This window comes from Malania oleifera, chromosome 10 (genome assembly GCF_029873635.1).
Source record: "Malania oleifera isolate guangnan ecotype guangnan chromosome 10, ASM2987363v1, whole genome shotgun sequence".
Lineage (NCBI taxonomy): Eukaryota > Viridiplantae > Streptophyta > Magnoliopsida > Santalales > Ximeniaceae > Malania > Malania oleifera.
In genome coordinates this window covers 46528977-46544568 of record NC_080426.1, presented here as the reverse complement: position 1 = coordinate 46544568, position 15592 = coordinate 46528977, and the positions used below count along the sequence as shown (strand labels likewise).

The 15592-nt window shown below is 36.0% G+C and overlaps 1 protein-coding gene across 1 annotated transcript in view; it reads right to left on the bottom strand.

Moving 5' to 3' along the window:
* LOC131165493 (uncharacterized) overlaps positions 1 to 15033 on the bottom strand; it is a 77205-nt gene extending 62172 nt beyond the window's left edge. The window contains exons 1-7 of the mRNA XM_058123357.1: positions 14719 to 15033; positions 14515 to 14622; positions 13757 to 13905; positions 6589 to 6670; positions 6041 to 6456; positions 1766 to 2195; positions 1451 to 1674 (exon numbers count right to left, since the gene is read on the bottom strand). Coding sequence (XP_057979340.1) covers positions 1451 to 1674; positions 1766 to 2195; positions 6041 to 6456; positions 6589 to 6670; positions 13757 to 13905; positions 14515 to 14622; positions 14719 to 14865 — 1556 coding nt within the window. The 5' untranslated portion in view covers positions 14866 to 15033. The remainder of the gene's footprint in view (positions 1 to 1450; positions 1675 to 1765; positions 2196 to 6040; positions 6457 to 6588; positions 6671 to 13756; positions 13906 to 14514; positions 14623 to 14718) is intronic.
* Between the last annotated feature and the right edge of the window lie 559 nt (positions 15034 to 15592).

Below are 15592 nucleotides of genomic sequence, written 5' to 3'. Positions count from 1 at the left end.
ACAGCAAACCAAGCCTTGAGTCCCACTAGGAGGGGTTGGCTACACAAATCCTTTTCTGCCAATTTAAACGATATTGGGCAATTTCCTCTGACAATTTGAGGGCTATCCTTACTCACTATTCCATTCCAAATTATTTTAGGTCTAATCCTACCAGTTCTACTGCCACTAGGGGTAACTAGCTCAATCCTCCTCATTGGTGCACTATTTAACCTACGTTGCAAATTACCAAATCCTCACAACTGCCCTTCCCTCATCTTCTGCAGTTGATGTGCGGCATACACCTAACTCAACAAAAATATAGTCATATTCTTTAATTTATCTGTCAATGTTATGCCACCCATCCACCTTAGCATTCTCATGTCGGAAACTTTTACTTTTTGGGTATGTAGTTTCTTACTTACCCAACATTTTGAGCCATATAGCATAGCTAGTCATTGAGCCGTCCTATAAAACTTCCCTTTTGATTTAAGGGCATTCTATGATTACACACCACGCCAGAAGCACTTCAATATTTTACCACCTATACTAACTTTATGTTTCAGTTTCTCCTTCAACTTGCATAATAGACCAAGGTATCAAAATCTACCAGTACTATTAATTTCTTGACCATCAAGTTTAATCTTTCTCGAATATTCCTCCCACTGTGACTGAAATTTCAATAAATATATTCTGTCTTACTTCTACTTATTTTAAAATCTCTAGATTCTAAGCTTCTCTCCATATTTCTAACTTAGATTCTCCTCCACTCCTAGTTTCATTGATCAAGATAATATATTTACAAAATAACACATACCATGGAACCTCATTCTGGATACTCCTAATAAGTTCATCCATACTAATGCAAAAAAATAATGGCCTAAAGCAGACCCTAATGTGCACCTATTGTGATTGGAAATTCCCTATAATCCACCTATAGACCTAATGCAAGGCATTAATCTATACCTATAGTCTTAATGCAAGTCATTATTTTATCATATATATCCTTAATCACATTTGTATACCTACTACATAATCACTTTTTACCGACACCCACCAACCATAGAACTTCCACCTAGGTATCCCATCATAGGCTTTCTCTAAGTCATCAAAGGTTTAAAATAGCAATGCAGCATGGATTATGAATGACATATAGGCAGAGCAACTTACTGAGAGGAAAAGCCATAAAAATGGAACTTACAAAAAAAAAATGTGCAAGGGTGATGGGTGAAGCTATAGGCAACCAGGAAAGCAACACACACCCATCAACCCACACACATGCACCCAAAAAAGAAAAGGCTAGCCACTGCTTTGGCTTGCCTACGCATTTTTGACAACCATGAATCATCAAATATAAACAAATTAAAATAGTAGGCATACCTATAAGCTTCCAACATTGCCAAAAATTTAAATCAGTACTTGTAAGAATGAAAATTAACAAACTAGAAAATGTACATGCATAAACAATTCTCACGTGTTAGAAGATCCAGCATAGTTGCACACGACAACAATTTTTCCCAGCCATAACAAGCCTTCACACTGAATCTTCTGTTCTTGGGTAATATCTCCAAACACACGCCACTTCTTCAAACGTATGTCATATAATATTAAACCATGGAGACCAGCAACGGCTAAGTACATACCATCCTGGCTGGCTGCCACATGTAGGACTGGCCAATTCTGGGAGATATAAGAAACCTGGTCCAGACAAAAAGGATATCAGGGACATCTATTAAACAAACATAAAATGAGGATGTCAATCATCAGCTAGAAATTTTGAACACGTAACTGGAAGATTAAGATGCAAAATCTTAAGTTCATCAGTATCTTCAGATTGCACAACAAGCAACCGATCTTCACCATAAATCACTTGACGAACATATGTTGAGCCTGAAATTCCTCTGTTAAGGCAACATTTTCCAAACGAAAATGCAAGAATTCTCTCTGCAGATCCTTCCTCAATGGCATAAAGTTTATATCCATATTCATCCCACTGCATCAATGAGGTGCCACCCATCAAAGGCTCGTATTTACAATCATTATGTGTCTTAACAACTGGGGAAGATACAGATAAACCAATTTGACGAATAGTAGACATCAGACGACACCCAGAAACAGACCAGACTGTAAGTCCTCTTAACCTCCACCCAACAGCAAAAGCAGCATTATCAGGTGTCCACGCAATACAACTGACAGGACCAGTATCATCAACTGAATATCTGCACAGAATTCAATGAGCAAGAAATAGATGTTATCCACAAGAATTCTTCTAAATTGAAGTCATGACAATATATGAGATCAACTTCAAGCTACAAAATAACAATTCATCTCTATAACCATCAGCAGTCAAATGCTGAAACTACCATAAAATTTTGCACTTAATGAAAACAGTCCTCTCTCACTCAGAATCCTTTGATATTTTCCATCATAGAGACTTGAAAATCAATTAGAATACCATTAACTCGATGGGATGTTTATAAGCTCTCATATTTTTCGGTGAAAAACATCCTAAGAATTGGGGTGATCTCAGACCCCTACCAGAGAGCGGAAGAAATGACATCAAAAAATTCAAATCTGCACCATTACAAAAGTATGCAAACTTCGTTTAGTTTTTTGTTTATATAAGTGTTGGTATTTATAGGTACTGGAGGTATTTCTGTAATTTCAAAATTATGGGGTTCATTTTGGTCAAATTAGATTTTGTTTGGGGGGGGGGGGGGGTTCATTTGTAATATTTAAGTTGGCACTTTTGTGGCAGGAGTTATTTTGGCTGGGGCTTTAGAAGATAACTGTTTTGCTTTTGTCTTTTGAGAAGATTTCTCTACAGAGCCCAGCTCCCAGACCAGCTAGGGTTGTGAAAATTTGGAGGCTTGGGTTTTGAGGATTCAACCCTGTGGTGCCTATGGCACAAGAGGCTAGCAGAAAGCCACTGTTACTGTTCTGAAACAGCGCCAAGACAGATACTGATACAAGGATTAAATTGCTGTGTGCCCAGAAATCGCTTACTGGACTGAAATTCACAACAGTAATCTCTTTAATGTTTTGAGGATTCAGTATTTATTTGAGTCAACGAAGGTTGCTAAAATACTATTCTGAAATCTCATTTTTTATTTGTGAATTTTTCTTCTATTCCTATACCTATTTGCATCATCTTTTCATGCTCTAGAGCAACTTTGGATGCATAGCAATGTATTATGGATAAACTGTTCTAACTGTTGCGTGTAATATTAACAGTTTCTCAAGCATGGCTGCAAAAATGTGCAATGGCATATTAGTTGGGAAAGAGTATGCCTGTAAGATCCATAACACTAAATGAAAATTAGGAAGATTTTATATTTCACCATTTCATTGTAATAAGTCCATTGCTACTTGTTTCTTTGTTGATCATATACAACTAGTTGATGAAACTAGGCAGGGATCAATTACAGACTAAAGCTTCAAAAGAAAGCTCAATAACCATGGCCATGTTTGGGATCCCAGATTGATTCCTCATTAATGGACTACTGATACTGCAAGAGGAGAACTGGGGCACCTCAGGATGCATTGGGAATAGCATAATGGCAAGAAGGGACTTAATTTCCATTTTGACAGAAACTTGAAGGACTTAATTTATGGAAATTTTGGTTTCAATTTAAAGAAACAACACAAGGTTGTAAAAAATTACAAAAATTATGAATGAAACACTTGGAAAATATTAAAAATAGATATTTGTTCATAACCTAGAACCAAAATGAATCAAAGGAAATGTATATACCACAATTTTATAGCATGTGGAGATTATAAATTGCATATCACCAATCGTGAAAAGAAGTAAAAAATATTAAAGTCATTACAATGCTCATCAATTATTTATGATATTAATTATTTAAGAGAACATTTTTTTATGATCTAAACAACTTATTGAATTTATGATATGCCTGAATCCTACAATTCATTCAAGTAATAATACTACTACTCCTGCTACTATTATTATTACTACTACTACTACTAATAATAATAATAATAGGCACATTTGCAAGGAGAAAATAAATGGGCCAAATCAAGTTTGAAAGGTCCAAGAAGGCTTTGTAAGCTCAAATTTGATAAAATTTTGAGAAGATCCGTTGCTCATGCTGCAATTATTTGAAAGTATGATAAAGAAGAAAAGGGGGTTCATCAAAAAAATGCCCTAAATTTGCCTCTTCTTCAGTTTTAAAATTAAAATTTTCAAAAGTTTTGGCCAAATTTCCCAAAATTACTAATAAACTGCAGGGGAAAAAATTGAAAAACATTTCAATTCTGACTCCTATCGAAATTCAAAATTTCACCCAAAATATTAGTAAGTTAACTGAAATTTAATTATCTTGAATGTCAATCCAAGGAAAAGGGAATGTCTTGGGATGCTATTCCAAAAGAATGAGCTAAATTCGTATTCTCAATCCAGCCCATTCCCATTCTGAGATAACAATGTCGTCCAAAGTCTAGGAAATGTAGGACAAAAACAGGGTATTATGAAAAAAAAAAAAATTATTAATGGTTAGCCAAGAATTCTTCTTTTATCCAAGCATCCCTGTTAAGTTAGATGGAAATTTTCCACATGACAACTATTAGAGAAAAAGATTATTTCGATCAGAATGTTGTCTAGTCAAGAAATGAACATATTTAGACAAACCCGAAACGGAGATGCTAAGATGGTATAGACGCAAATTAATAGACCTCTCACAAGGTTTGATAAAATATTGCAGGGACCTTCCTGGATCAAAAAAATTACACTGACCTCCCCTGTCATCCATATGTAAACACCCGTAGCAATACTTTACACAACATATTCACCCTTGGTGGTTTTTTTATTTCAATTACCTTTTAATAAATTAAACCCCCCCCCCCTTTCTCTCTACCACGATTTCAATCCTTTTCCTTTTTTTTTTTTTCCTTCACAACTCACTAAACCCAAATCCCAACACCATAGCCCCAGCAGCATCACTTTTGTCATCTTCCTGTCGTTCAGTACAGACCAGCCTTACAACGCCTCCATCCATTCACTCTAACACAAGTGTTGCAGGCCAGAAGACAGTTGTACATTCAAGAAGAGAGAAAGTTTACCCTATAACTTGTTAAGTGACAAGACATTTGTGTTTCTCAATAGGTAAGGGCAACATAAATATTAAAAAATCAGTTGGTTCATGTATCTTGCATTGTGTTGAGCATACATGTGAGTTGTAATAGATGGGAAACCAGATCCATGTAGGCAACTCAAGTAATGGTTGATATTTAACCATGAATAAGAATATATATATCAAGGAGGATGTTAACGAACTCCTTGGTGGCAAGTTGGGAATAGAAGATAAGGATTAATTTAGCTGAAGTAGAATTATGGCAGTCAAATAAAGAACTCAACAGATGAGTAGAAGACAATAAAACCTAAACCAGAAACTCATGATAAGTAATTTGACATAGAAGATGCTACACATAGGAAAAAGTTCAGTTCCTTCAACAAAATTATTTTCAGACATAAAAAAAAAAATACGCACATTTTTTAAGCTTCTGCTTTGAAAAGTTCACAAAAAAAATGATGCTTTGATTGGATTGGATTTTAATTGTCAACAAGTAATCTACAACGCTTGGGATAAGTCTATAAATATTCCAATAAAGGCTTTCTTGTAGTTATGGAGAGTTTCCACCCACCAAGGTAACATGACAAAAGAGATGATTCAAAAGTATTGATCATAATGATTTTCTCACACAGAGATATAAACTTCAAAAGTGAGACTCACTGATAATTAGACCCTTACCCTATTCTTCCAAGATATGCACATAAAAATATATATTTATATAAATATGAATTTGAACAAAAATGCAAAAGAATCACTATTGTTGTTCTATGACAATAATTGTTAAAAGAGAAAAGGTGAGTATCAACTAATACAAAAAGGCCACTAAGTGTTGAAGTGCCATGTTTTTTATTCAAAAGCCGTAAATGAGGCTAAACCTTGTAAGAATCCTGCAATTGCCTTAAAAAAATAAATTACAAAACTACAATCATGCCAACAATTAACTAGCTTCACTTGTAATGCATAAGGCTTACCCCCAATCATACAAAGATACAGAGCGGATAAGTGAAGCAGATTCTTCAAGGTCATATAACTCAACAACACCTCTTTGGGTGCCAACAGCAAGGATTTGTTGCTCTGAAGCTACAGAAGCGCACACAGCATCACCAGAACCCAATCTTTTTTCAGCCTTAATAGATTCTGGTAGCCTTAAACCTTTCTTACTCACAGAACATAAAAACAATTGTCCATCAGAGTATAACACAATCAGTAACCTCAACTGCAACGCAAGCTCTAGCTGAATAACAGGAGACCTTTGGGAACAATTATGACTTGGTCTAGAATCTCCTGGAACCCCTCCAGAAGAAAAGCCATTTTCCAGTGAATGTCGAGATTCCATAACTTCATTGTCGTCATGAGCATGGACATCAAGTTCAAAAGCCCCACAGAACTGAAATTATGCAAGGAAACTGATGTGTTAGAAGCAAAACATTACCTGATACTCTCATGCTAAAATGAGACACACGGGCAAAAACATAAATAGCTGCTCAATTTTCCAGAGCCAAATCTAATTCATATTTACCTCTCCCTTCCAAGATATGGCATACAAAGATCCATCCGAGAGTCCAAGTAGCATATGTTTGTTATCACTTACAATGTTGCTTCTGGCAAAGGTAAAAAAGAAAAGATCATTGCATGATGAATGGCTCATGAAAGAATGGCTAAATATACTTCATGTAAAATAAGTTCCTGGAAAACCAACAGTTCATGCAACATTGACATTGAAGCAGCCAAAAACAAATTCAAGCAAAAAAAAAAAACTAAATATTGGCACCTTCAACATATTTGTCAACAAGAAGGACATCACATTGAAAACTTTTTCATTATAAAAAACAAATATATTAATGAGAATAAATAATTAAAATGGAAGGAGGATAAGAAATCCTCCTAAAAAGAATGCAAGAGGAAGCAAAAACAGACTACCTAAAAAAAATTACATCAAAGCTGCCTTCCAATCCCTTTGGATATCAAACAGTGAGAGACACCTGAAGACCCCAAATGGATGAGCCCAAAAAGAAGTAAACATCACATTGGTAACTTCAAAAAGTTAATGTCAAATGTTGTAGTAGATAAACAGATGTGGTGGTCAAGGCTAGTTAATAAAGATGTATCACTCTAGCGATCTAAAAAATTGGGGTTGTGCGCACCACCACATGACTAGGAAATGCCAGAAGGGCCTGAAGTGTGAACGTCCAATATATTCTAGATGCTGACACATGCCAACGCCCCCAACACACGTCCAACACGTGTCGAAATTTACTTTATTTTTTTTTGACACAGTTGAGACACTTCCCAATATAACTAGAACACGTCTAGGACACTTCTTGCAATGGCGCACTGCATTCTGCTGCTCTCTTTAATTCTATTAACAAAACCAAAAAAAAAAAATTAAGGAGAAGCTGGGAGACTCAGAATCAAAAGGTTCTTTAACATTAAAGTGGTTGGATTTTAGAGCCCTGGCGCCAATACGCCAGCCTTGCAAAGTACTGCTGAGTCCCCCAGCCCCAAGGGTTCTCCTCTCTTTCTAAAGCCATAACCAGTTCACCACTTTCTGTTAAATTTATAAAAAAAAAAAACAAAACAAAACAAAACAAAACTCTTGATTGGCCACGCACATGGCCAACCATCAGTGTCACGAGCCAAGCTTTTTCAGTGCATTATGTTTGCATGTGACCGCTTGTCTTGTGTACATGAGATAAGTAACCATCATGTAAATAGTAGTGTAGGTTTTATTCTTTGAGTAGGATAATGCCTTAGTGTGGAATAGGAGTATTACTCCTCGGTCATTTTAATGTGTCCTAGTGCCAGAGCTAGAACAGCGTAGAAGGCTCTTTACAGGAGGATAAGTGTTCATCAGTCATTGTAAAACTAACTAGCCATTGTAAACGTGTTTAGCCTACATGTCTTCCTCGCTAAACACACATCGCCTACTGTGTGACTCTAGTCTACTTTCATGCTTGTTTACCGCTTTTGCTTACCTTCTATTTCGATGGTTGAGAATTAGTTCATAACTAGTGCCCGGCCCTTCACAAGGTGTGAAGTGTTTGGCCCGAGACAATCTCACCCATGCCCTTGAGTTGGTTTTTTGTTGTTGGACCAATATTCTATAATATGAATGTAGTTGAAGATTGTATAATGTAGTTTCTAAAGTGGGCTACCAATAACCGTGCATTACTGATGCCTATATTTCATTTTAAATTACAATTACCTCAAATATTTGTCACCTAAAAGGCAAAAGATGCCTAAAAATATAATTTTTTATATTAATTAATCAGCACATCCTTGTCATGTAGTATCTTCATTCTTCCAAAATTGTCATGCTGTCATGTCAGTATTGTATCGTACACATGTACCCGCATCTCATGTCAGTGTAAGTGCTTCCTAGCAAATAATTAGAAAGCCTCTTCAGTCCAACAAAAAGGATCCCCCATATTTTTTTAGGTTTCCTTTTTCTAATTTGAGCCCTACATTCTTAAGTTGTTGTCATATATAATTCTTTATACAAGCAAGTAAAGTTAGGGTGTGTTTGGAAATTATTTGATTCCCTGTTTCTTGTAAACTTGCATTTTTTTTTTCATAAGCACTTTGGTAGAATTACGTTATTTAACTAAAACAGTTACCAAATTTCTGTAATTTTGGAATTAAAAAAATCTTTGTTTATATATAAGGAAAAACTGCATTAAAAAAAGGGCCAAAAGTAAAAGCTGTGGAGAAAAGGATAATCTCCAGCAATCAACTAAAAGAATTACAGAAGCACTGCTTTCTAATCACTTTTGAAATCAAACAAGGAAATCCTCCAAAAAATACCCAAAGAATGTGCCCAAACAGAAGCAAGTAAAACAACTTTATCACATAACATGTGGAAAGAATTGAAAATCTTCACATTCTCTTGGTCCACAACGTCCAAAGAATAACATGCACCATACAAGTTAATAAAGCTGTCCTCTTTTGCTCTTAACCCTAGAACCATGCCAATAAGAATTCATCCACATTTCGCAATACGACCCACGTTTCATCAAAAAATAGATAAGAAGATACATAAAACAAGTCTGGCCACTTGCGAATGTAGAAAGAGATGTGCGTTAATCTCATAAGACTCTAGGCACATCATACAAATATCTTGGCTGATAGCCTTACAAGGTTTCCTTACGAATAACAAGTCATTCATAGTAATCCTATTATGAATCAAAGTATAAATGAAAAGCGATGCTGATAGGGAACCTTAACCTTCCAAATGACATAATTCAAGAGGTTAAAGGTCTGAATAAATGAAGGAAGAAAGATTTTAAAGAGAAAGAACCCAATGAATCCCCTAAATGAGAACCCTCATTTGAGGAACAAAAGATTTCAAAACGCTCTTACTACGTAATATGCTCATCAACCTCTCCTTTATCAAGACTCCTAAAGGAGTGGAAATCTCAAGAAAGACAGTCCCCCTCTCAAGAAGAAAAAGATGTGATTGGAGCATTATTAAGGGTCATAATCCAAAAAGGCGATGTGCCAAAACCCCCATCAAAACTTCACCCGATCAAAGATCCACCCAAAACCGAATCTTATTGTCATTTTCCACTTTGAACCATGTCATAGGAAAGAATAAATAAGCAACCTAGAAAACAAACTTCCAATGGCTCACATGAGAACTCCATATTTAATTCTTAAAATCTTGTATCATAGGGAATTATCCTACCTCCATAACCATTTCCCAATTAAAGATATGCTCTTGGAAACCACATTACCAGGATCCCAACCCCTTCTAACTTAGGTCTCCAAACCACATCCCAACCAACAAGATGATACCTCTTAATATCCCCAATGCCAACTATAAGAAACCTCTCATAAGCCTATCTAAGATCCCCCTCCCCCTGCACTACAGTACAGGAACTCTATAAAGGGATAAAAAATAATAGGGATAGTAGAAAGGGAAGCACTAACAAGAGTAGTAGACCCCCTAAGGGCAACTAGGCCTCTTCCACCCTTCCAATCTCTCAACCACGAGATCCCAAAAAGGCAATAGAAGTAGGATTACCCACCAAAAGAAGACCTAAATGACACAAAGGCTAAGCCAAAGAAATAAAACCTGCTAAAGTCATGAAACCCTCCAAGTCACCGGTCATCATTATCGAGGTTCATACCCATCACCCAACTTTTACTTATGTTGGTCTTCAATCCTAAAATCTTCTAAAAAATTCTCAACCAAACTTCTTAGAATTCTCAACACTATCCTCAAGAAAAAAAAAAATGATATCATTTGTCACCTCCATCTCCTCCCTACATATCATTAAGCCTCTAATTGCCACCAATCTCTAAGCATGAGTAAACAATCTACTTAACTAATCAACCACTAAAGTAAACAAAAAAATATAGAAAGAAAACCCCTTGTCTCAACCCTCAGGAAACCATAAACCACTCCCTAAGCTGTTCATCGACAATCACATCCACATTCCTAGATGGCAAACAGCCCTTGATCTAGTTCCTCATAACTAAGCCAAGCCCTTCTCACGCATCCCCTCATCCAAAAAGCATGACAGCGACCTTTACAAAACCCAATTTAAGAATGACACCCCCACCTCTCCTCCTTTTCACATCCTCAAACACCTCATTAGCAACCACCTCAGCAGCAATATAATTGTCAACAAGTTGCCAGCAACCCCGTAAACAGCAGCTGCATCACTCACATGACCAGCTAGTGACAGCATCATTCCTAGCAAGCAGCTAAGATGGATGAAAAGCCAGCCAAAAACCAATATAAATCCAGAAGGGCTCCGTATTTTTCAATTTGCAAATCTTGTGGAAGGCAAGTGTTGACAAATAATGTTACATACATTTTTTTTTAAAAACAATAATAATTGGGCAACAAAATCTGAATTAACAAAACAGAAAACAGGAAATGCGGCCATTCCCAGGCGCGCCCTTACGTCGTTGTTGCATCACTGAAATGAGGGGCAGTCATAAAGACTAGGGGAAAACACCTTTCAAACCGTTAAGTTTGGCATTTGTTTCTGTATTGTCCCTAAACAAGAGAAAGTACGATAAAAAATTGAAGGACAAGGAAACTTTCAACAAAGTAGACAACATCACTCAAATTAGAAATTAACCCCTCCTTTTGCAGAAACAAAGTGTTGGAAGCCATGTATGTTTTAAAACTTTGATACAATTTAGGAAACTCCACCTCTTCTAAAGCTCTACAGTTCCTTTCACTCAAAGGGGTCTAAAAATGGCAAGAGGACTTAAGGACGAAGATTTTCCTTCAAGTTTCCTCCTGTCAAGAAAATTTTGTCCAAAAAAAACCCATTGCCAAGCTCCAGATATGTGCAGGAGGCCTTCTAAGGCCTTGTCTCCAGATGTGAATTTCTTGCGTGAAAGTAGTTCAGAGAATGTTCCCAATTTGTTTCCAGCAGTTCATTTTCTTGGGATCTGTGGAATAGATTATTTGGAGTGCTTGGTGAAGTGTGGCTGTTTCCAGTTGGTGGAAGAGCTCTTGAGCATTTCTTTTGTTGGTTTTGGGAAGGGAAGGGAAGGGAAGGGAAGCTGAGAGGTTGTGGAGGTGGGCCTCTTTGGTGCTGTTATGGTGAATTTGGTTGGAACAGAATGCTAGATTATTTCCTAGAAAGCGACTGTCTTTAGAGTAACTCTGAGACAGACTGGAGTACTCGACATCTCTTGGGGTTTATAGTACAGGTTGTTTCAAGGGCTGCTGCTTTAAGGATATTAACCATGATCACTAGAAATTATTAAGTTGATTGTGTTTTCCCTTCTCTCTTTTTTGCTTGAGAATTCCTTGTCCTCCTTTTTTGTAATTTTTTTCTCTTCTCTGTCTCTAATAAAATTTCCTTTTCTACCCCAAAAAAAAAATTTCCTCACCGAGCAAAATGCACATCCATCACAAAGGCAGAATATACACAACCAATAACAATCATTATATATGACATTTCCCAAAAATTTCTTGCAGCCAGACAACGAAGAAGAATATAATTAAGTGACCCCTATCTTTTTTTGGGAAAAGAAAATAATGATAGCCTAACACCCTTCTCCTCCCCCCCCCCCCGGCGGGCCCCAATGCTCTATTCTTTGTAGGTTGTCCAAAGTAAAAAAAAAAAATATGCTCCCATGTAAGGGGCGTGGGGGCAGGGATGAAAAACCTATGAGGAAGCTTTGGCCCAAATCATTTCCCAACAGAAGCTCACAGCCTAACACCATAAGTGTCTCACTAAAAGAGACCATATGAAGACTTCACCAAAAGGATGTCATTTTTAGACAAACCTCAATAAGTTTTATGCCTTCCTCTTATCGAAATTCACCATTGGCTCATAATGCTTTTGGAAGAGCAAACTAAAATGTTCTTGTCCCAATAAGCATCTCTAATGAAAACTTGGTTCCAATAAACTGCACCCTGTAAGTTGAGCATAATCACCAACTAAAGCATCCTAGAGTGCCACGCCACCAATTCAATCAAGTTGTCAAAGTCTCCCTAAAAGTTAAAAATCCCAAACCACAGATGCTGCCAGAATAAAAGGGAGGCCCCAGTTCCTAACTCAATGAGGCAAAGCAGATGAATTTTCCAATTTGAAACTCAACCATTAAAAATGTTTCATAACTGTTTCATATAATTAAGATAGATATAGGAAGAAGGTTCAAGTTGTGCAAGAAAATTGGGGGCCGAAATTGAGAAAACAAAGCTTTGGGGTAACAAAGACATTTAGAATTTAAAATGTATTTTTATATATAATTTATTAACGCTAACATAGCAAGTTAATGTAGTGCAATATTGTTCACATCGCCAAAATAGTGAAGTTAGTAGGCTTTCATTTTTTTCAGTATTTTTTAATTGTTATGATTTAATTGGTTTTTGGCATTTCTTAAATTCAATTTTCTAAAACGCAAGGGTGCAATGCAAAGCATTTTACCCCTCATGAGGCAATTCATAAGCCTCAAGGGGTTAAGGACTTAAGGGGTAATAGGGGTGGCAAAATGGGTCAGAACCCAGGGGGTGATCCGTGACCCGCCCGTTTAAATTGGGTTCAAGTTTAGTAGAAGGTGACCCGTTTATAAACGGTCAACCCAACCCATTTAATAAACGAGTTAGGCGGGTTTGGGATAGGTACCCACCAAGTGATCCGTTTAATTTGATATATATATATATATATATATGTATATTATATTAAAAATATATTAATTAAAGAGATTTACTATTTTCTACATTTTATGTTTTTCTGTTAAGATATTAAAAATTAAAAATAAATAAATTATATTTTAAACGGGTTCTTGACAGGTACCCATTTATTAAACAGACAGGTTTGGGTTTATATGTAAGTCACCCATTAGTAAACGGGTCAACCCGAACTCGAACCCGTTTAACCCCTACCCATTTACAACCCTCCCAAACCCGACCCACTAACCCGCTTTGTTATGCATATCATTTGTACTAACTCCATATTTTAGCTTCTCTATAATTAGCTTATGAAATTAAATGTGAACTTTAGAAATCACACATTCTTATAAGCAACTTTGACAACAATACCTATTGATTTTGTCCATTAAAGTTGGCTTCCCCAATGCCTAAGGATAATAAAAAGTTTCTTCACACACCAGTCCCATATCTCAAAATAGTAATTACATTTTCAAACTGCCTCACAGCTCAAACAAACAACTAAGCTTAAATCCTTGAAATTAATGTCAATGAGGGTACTTACAATGAAAAGTCTTTATTTGCAAAAGGCACCTGCTCACTGAGAAGCAGCGAAATAGTTGCAAGGAACAAACCGGATGGCTGCTTGCCTCCAATTTGTATTCTTTTCTCTGTGAAGTTTACTTTGAAAATGTGAAGAAAATAAGAAGATGTCTGCAATGTAAGAAAATGTAAAGCAAAGTTATGTGACGTTTGAAACAGTTCTTCAAATACTTAATTCACGAGAAATATAACAAATGAGTAAAAATTTCATATCAAATCTAACACACTGCTAGATATCGTTTTTTACATCCAAAGTAAAGACAATAATAATTTTACTCCATGTCAATTCTGTTGACTTGTGGGTCAAAGAAGCAATAGAAACAAAACATAGCTAAAACAATTGATTTTTTTCATTAAAATAAAAGTAAAACTCCATTATGAGCGCTTGCACATTATTCCTATGGTCAGTGAAAAACGCTACTGGTGCAACAATATTTCATTATACAATTCACAAGAGAAAACACACATGAAGTTGAGAAAGCCAGTCACAAACACACAGCAATGCCACACAACTGACTCCTCATTCTGAATGGAATGAAAGCCACTCTTCTCTCCGAGACAAAAACACACTCGTAGATCACATTTACATAATGAATGCATATTTCAAGGGCTATCGCAGCACAAATGAAATCACAAAAGAAGCCACATTGGAAAACATAATAAACATCAAATTAAGGGAATAAACAAAAAATATATGTAACGAATTTATCCAAAACATACAATTACGGCAATCAATTTCGCATCAGGACTCCACACAGCCTGCAAATTCTCCCCCTCCCGCTGCACTGAGTCGGAATCCCTCTTGTGCTTCCCTAACCTCACCTTGTGCTGAGCACCAAATCAACAATGTCAGCAACGAATACTCCCCAAACCACCAATTCGCTCGGGGAGAGAAAAACATATAGTAGAGAGACGAGAAGCCACCTGAGAAGAGCTCCAGAGCTCAAAGTGAGTAGGAGAAACGACAAGTAACAAGCGATTAATGACCTTCAGATAGATGATCTGCTCCGAAGCAGGGCCAGTACCGGGCTGGAGAGGGATGACCTGAGGCCATCCGTACGCCATATACATCTTCGATCTGCTCTTTTGCTTATGGAATGAGAGAAGGACGAGTGGAGGAGAGGAAAGATATTAGGGTTCGATGGAAAGATCGGAGCATCTGCTATAGACTGGCGGTACCATTTTTGGTGGAGAGATCTGAGATTCTGAACAGCCAAAACGAAGCAAAACTACTTCTGGTTTTTCTTCTGGGCAGTGGTAACTCCTTTGGAGTGAGGTTTTGGCAAACACGACGTCGTTTAGATTTTTTTTTTTTCCTCTCCCCTTTTGGGGTAAATTAAGAACGAATATTGATTGAAGTGCAAATTATTTGTAAATAAAAACGTTTTTGAGATTACAAAAAAATTATGATATTTTTAAAGAGATATATTTAATTACAATTAAAATACATTTTTAAAATTTTTTATTTTAAATAAATTAAAGTTTAAAATTAAAAAAGAAAAAATCAACTTCATTACAAATGGAAGTATCATGGACATTAAATAACAATATATATCATGCAGTAAGTAAATTTTCACATATTTTAATATTTTTAAATTTTTAATTTGATTAAAATAATATAAATTATTTTTAAAATTTTAATTTGACTATAATTAGATAAAACTATATTCAAAAGTATATTTTATGAGTTAAGAATTTGATTTTGTAAAAAAAAACATCTTCAGCTAAGAAAAAAATTAAAATAATGATATCATAAATGTTAAATGAATAAATTATACCTTAAGATGATAGGTGACAG